We start from the raw sequence: 6,134 nt of genomic DNA, 5'->3' as shown, positions 1-6,134 counted from the left end.
ACTCTCAGATGTCAGGTATGTACCTGATTTATGAAAGAATCTCATCTCCTTGAGTATTTTAGACTTGAAAGGATGCAGAATCAACATCGAGTCGAACAACATTAAAGTATCTCATGGAGCTCTCGTTTTGTTAAAAGGTAAAAAAACCGATAGTTTTTATATTCTAGAAGGTTCTACAGTGACCGGTGAAACTGAACGTCCCTCGTCCGTTACGGAGTTGAAGTCAACTCGTTTGGAGCGAATGCAACTTGGTCAGAGGAGGGAAAAGGTATGACCGTTTCGTTGAAGACAGGTTCTCTTTTGGATGCAAGTTTTGAAAAGTTAGGGCAATGTGTTCGTGAAAATCAGACCCAGGTTAATTTTGATTTGGCAGTGTACAAGTTGAAGGCTAGAAGTCTTTTAGTTTCTAAGCACAGATTCGACTCAGTTAATTCCCTACATAGTTCAAGATAGGCTCGTGGCGAGCTTTGACAAAGATGGTGTTGTGGAAATATGAGTCAATGTGGAGATTTGTTGAGTATGACTCCTATTTCAGTCAAATTTGAGAAATAATCTTTCAGTTAAACCCTGTTTATTTGTTTCAATCAAACTCTAATTAGTCTAGATTATTTTATTATTATTTGGCCTATAAATTTAGCCTATAAATAGACTCTTTTACAACCTTAGAAAATACACCCATTAGATATTAGAACTCATAACACATTTAGAGAATTTTGTATTTATATTTTGAGGGTTCTTTGTTTTCAGGTTTTCGGGGTTTAGTTTTTATCTCCATCTTTTGTACTTTTCGTTCTTTTGTCATTATAGTAAAATTATCTTTTCCCGTGGTTTTTTATCCTCTTTGGAGGGGTTTTTTTCATGTTAAATTTGTGTGGTTAAATTCTCAATTTATTCCGCTATTTTTTTTACTTGTTGCTTAATCGGGTCGATCCCAACAGTTTCAATAACCGGTGAAGAGCCTAAGCAGACATGCAAATTTAAAAAATTAAAAAATTAAAAATTAAATAAAAAGTTAAAATGAATTTTTTTATATAGTTAGAGAAGTAAATACTTCATCAATCTAGCCACGCAATACAAAATCTCTATGACCCACATTCCTTACCGGTCTTCAAATTCGTTAACAAAATTCAACTCAACAAGATTCTGAATGCAAGCCCGAATAAGCTGTTCATGAAGGAATCAAATAAGGCGAAACCAAAAATTGCATTAAAGGAATAAGGTTAATTTAGATAAATAATATTTAAAAAAATTAATTTTTGAAATGGGTTGTAGCGGGATTAGTTACGAAAATGGTATGTTTTTTGGGTGGAGCCTTTCTCATAGACGTCACCATCTTTTTTATTAATAATTTTTTTTGTTTTTATAAAAAATAATTTTTTTAAATATATACTTATACGGGTCAAAGTCAACGGGTCAAAATACGGGTTGAAAATATTTTGTTATAAATTGTTAGTTATTTTGTTAGTGTTTTGTGATTTTTTATTAATGTAATATTATTTTGTTAGTAATTTATGATTAGTTTATAAATTGTTAGAGTTTTATGTTTTGTGATTTATTAGTAATGTAAATTATTTTTAAGAAAAATGTTATAGTCATTTTGTTAGTAATTTATTATTAGTTTATAAATTGTTAGTGTTTAGTTTAGGATTTTGTGATTTTTTAGTAATGTAATTTTTAAAAAAAAAGATTTTATAGTTATTTTGTTAGTAATTTATGATTAGGTTATATAAATTGTTAGTGTTTAGTTTAGTGTTTTGTGATTTTTTATTAATGTAAATTTTTATAATGTAATTTTATTTTTATTTGACAATTTTTATTGATAGGAGTCACCAGTGGCGCCTACCAGATAGGAGTCGCCAGTGGTGCCTACTAGATAGGCACCACCTATCCCAAACCACATTCATATATATATACGGATTATGTATTGAATTGGGAAAAAATAATACAAGTGGTGGCGCTGGTAAGAAAGACGCCACCAATAAAATAATAATTTAAAAAAATAAAAAAATATTTTTTTATTATAAAAAGAAGATGGTGGCACATATGAGAAAGACTCCACCCAAAAAACATATCATTTTCGTAATTAATCTCACTGACAACCTATTTCAGAAATTATTTTTTTTAAATTATTTATATAAATTAAACAAGGATTAGAGATTAAACATAAATTTGAACAAATTATAAATTTATGTTATACTTGTAATTTTTCAAAAAACAATTTTTGGGGCCAACTCCACCCCCTTCCTACGCGCCGGCCTCAAAGTTTCATCGTCGTGCTGGTGTTATTTCACTCTTTTTTAGTGTTTTGGTGTTATTAATTTTTGTTGGTCGATTTTGTAGATAAACTCTGAATCATTTTTTCATGATTATTAATGAAATTATCAAATTAAAAAAAAAAGAAAAAGAAAAAGGAAAAGGAAAATCATGAAATATCATTGACACAATTTTCATCAGCAAATTGGAGTGCACCCATCCCTACATCATAAATGAGACGTTTGTTTTGTTGCTGCCAGGCTCCAAGCATAGTTGCGTAAGTTCCCTTTATTATTGCTACGCAGAAAATATCTGGGCTGATAAGATTCACATATTCTCCAGCAACGGTGTAATCGGCTCCATTAAAATGGAATGTTAAGGAAGCAAAATCATCATAATTTGGTGGACGTTCATAACATAGCTCAAATCCTCGTGATGCTGTTCTTCTAAGACTTTTGGACTCATAATATGATGCAAACACTTGCATTACTGCCGCGTATGCATTGATTCCAACTGTGCCGGCATCGATTTGAGTGAATAAAGCTCCAGAGTCTATGAAGCAACCACCTTTCCCGTTTGCCCTATACTGAAAAGTAGATTGAGAAAACGGTAAACGATGACCTGCAACACTTATACCCCACAACTCCAAGTAGTAAAAATGGTTGGTAGGTGATTGCACGAACGATGTTGTTCGAACATCTGGAGGCAACTGTGGAATGTCTTCCCCGAACCTTAGAACAAGTGGACGAGGTATGGCATCAGCGAAAGGGACCAAACAGTATGAGAATCGAGAATGAATGAAAGACGAAAATTGCATCATCATTGAATCCGGGGACATGCTCAATCCAAAGATCCCTGAAATATCAGTGTTCTTGAAAAAAATGTCACTACTATCGTCAGAGCAACCGAAGATGACATTTTTGAAACTTTCAATTTCAGATTGATAGATAGAGAAATGGAATGTTTCCATGGACGCAGTGCCCCTAGTAGAGGCGCCACCGGTATAGTGAACATTGTAGACACAAAAGCCATCAAAACAAGTGTAACGATCACCGGGGCCTTTGCAGAGAGGATGGTCACAAGGAAGTCTGGCGTAAGTGGCGGAAGCACTAGGATTAAATATTGGAAGGTTTTGTGGGAAACAAGTTTTGCAAGGTACACATTGGGTCCAAATTAATCCACCACCAGTGTCCATCAATAACTTCACTTTGTGGTGTTGGCTTCCTATTGCAAACTCCACAACATAGAATAAACCCTCTCGTGATATGGGCATTGGAATATTATCAGGGTGTATCCTTGCATCACAATTCGAAACTAGGCTCAAATAATTGGCTCTAGCATTTGTAACTTTTATCAATCTTTCGGTTCTTTCAGCTATAGTCAGGTTTTCAATAAGGTATAAAGGGGAGCCTGAAGAATCATCCAGGGCAGCCCTTAGGGTTAGGCCAGTAGGATTTGAAGCAGAAAATGTGAAATGGTGTTTCAAAAATGTTACACAGAGGCAAAAGAACAATTTAGCATTGAGGAAACCAAGGGATAAAGACATTTTTGAAAATGAAAAGTACGCCTAAAATGCAATGGCAATGTTAGTTCTTACACATTTATAGATAATATTTTTCATTTTTTCCTTATTTTTTGTTCTTTTTTCCGTTTGCACCCCTTTTCCCAGTAGAGAAAATGGTATATATGATGATGATTCATCATACATAAATGAAAATTAGTGCCCTTTTATTTTTTATTGTTATTTGCAGTAACTATTTATTGTTTTGGCCAACTCAGTGCCAGAAAGAAAACAACAAATCCAACTCAACAATTCATTCTCTTTGCCTTTAGGGTAACTTTTATTACCTATCAAAGTTATTACCATATTTGTAAAAAAAGAATGTCGATAATGACAGAAGAAGAGAGAAGAAAATTCACTATGTCGAATTCGAATGATACAAGAGGAGAGACGACTACGTCTATTTATAAGTTTATAAAATCATATTCTAATCAAAGTAAAATAGAAGTAATGCAATAAGATTAAAATACATTATTCTAATCAACATCAAATAGAGGAAATATATTTCTATACGGGTCACATATATTTAACAATATAAAGTTGAGGCTACGAGACCTCTATCGTTAAGTTTTGAAAGCTATCTTATTTATAATATTTATTTTGAGGTGGCCAACTTACTTTTTCATTATATATATGAAGAGATCGCCCCCTCCGTCTCCTACGTTCCACCTCTATTGGTAGCTTTGTCAATCTTTCTATTCTTTTAGCTTTAAAAGGAGACTTTGGATAATTAGACAAAAAAGTATTATTTTAAGATATGTTCATATTGTCTTTTAGCTTTAAAAGGAGAGTTTGGATAATTAGACAAAATGTATTATTTTAAAACATGTTCATATTATCTCAAGATTCAATGGCAAAATGTTCATAAAAGCACGTTTTTAAGTGAGCAAATCTTATCAAAATATATCCTGACCGTATCTAAATTTTATCATAAACATAACATTAACTTCTTTGTTTTACTTTATCACAAAATCAAGAATCATATCATTCCCAAACTATGACATTCAATTCTTATTTTATAAAATTATAATTTCATGTCATCACATACTCAATATCTTTTCATTACTAACTCAATTTGGCCTCTATCATCCCGCAATACTTAGATCTAAATAACAAATGAGTCCTTATATTTCAAATATTATCAATCAAATCTATTATCCAAGTTTATAGGAGAAATATGCCATTACCTTGGTGCACATTCATACTAATTATAACAACTAATTAATCTAAAAAAGCAAATTGAAATTGAATTATAAAAGCACGAACCAGAAACGACTATTCGTTAACGGTTTTGACTTTCCCTTTGTCCGGAGACAGTCTTACATCGTTTACTATAAAATTAAACTCAAATGTAGAAACTCGTTAATCACACGATTCAAACATTACTTACGCTAATTTAATCATTAATACATTTATTACAATTTAGTCACTCGAAACTCAAATGTTTGAAATGCTCGTATCTTACAATTTACCCAATAGAATTTAAATTTGACTTTATACATATAGTATTGGGACCTCCTACAACCATTATTTGTTATAAAACTTCAATTTTCTTATCCCCTACAATTTAATCCTTAACAACATACAAATTATCAAATAATTTAAGCTTGATTGAAGTTTAAATTACTACTTTCTATCTCTTTTCTATCTTATTCTTAGTCAACTATTTCATTCCACTCATTCACGAATTTATCTCTTTTCTAATTCTCTTTTTAAGTATTCAACAACGGTAAGTTAATATAAACTTATCAATTAAGAAATTCATCACTTGGGTTAGATAAAACAAGTTCAGATAATCAAGAATTCATAAATTTTCAATTGAATAATCACACTTATAGGAAATAAATTGAACCCGCAATCACCAATGTGGAGAGAAACTATCCAATTTTTCTTTTTCTTCCTTGCGTTGATAGAACCGAACATGGAAGAAGAGAATAGCTTTTCTCTTTCTTTCCATTACCTATTTATCCATATTAATCTAATTAATTAAAATGCTTTATATAAATCAATGACCCATGTTTAATCATGGAATATAAATTAAGGTTAAATTATTCACTAAGTCATGGATCAATTGCATGATAAGGACTTGTCCTAAGTTTCATTTAAATTTTCTTCATTCTATTTACTGCCAGGTTATGTGAGACATTAAGAGGGTCACACGAGCATGTGTCAGGCCGTGTGGACCACACATGCCAGACATCCGGGCTGTGTGAATCCACACGGATGTATAGGCCAAATTACTGAAATTTTTTCTACAGTCGTAAACATCATATGAATCGAACGTAGACCTTCCGTAGGGTCCGTATGATCTGAATTAGAC

General features: G+C 31.9%; 1 protein-coding gene across 1 annotated transcript; it reads right to left on the bottom strand.

The window, feature by feature from the left end:
* Window positions 1-2,422: 2,422 nt before the first annotated feature.
* On the bottom strand, window positions 2,423-3,799 carry LOC107919201 (aspartic proteinase nepenthesin-1). Its single transcript, XM_016848711.1, has one exon. The coding sequence runs from the start codon at window positions 3,797-3,799 to the stop codon at window positions 2,423-2,425; it is 1,377 nt and encodes a 458-aa protein (XP_016704200.1).
* Window positions 3,800-6,134: the final 2,335 nt, after the last annotated feature.

The sequence above is a fragment of the Gossypium hirsutum genome, chromosome D13 (assembly GCF_007990345.1).
Source record: "Gossypium hirsutum isolate 1008001.06 chromosome D13, Gossypium_hirsutum_v2.1, whole genome shotgun sequence".
NCBI lineage: Eukaryota > Viridiplantae > Streptophyta > Magnoliopsida > Malvales > Malvaceae > Gossypium > Gossypium hirsutum.
Note: the sequence above shows the minus strand (reverse complement) of the source record. Positions and strands in the feature narration are given on the sequence as shown.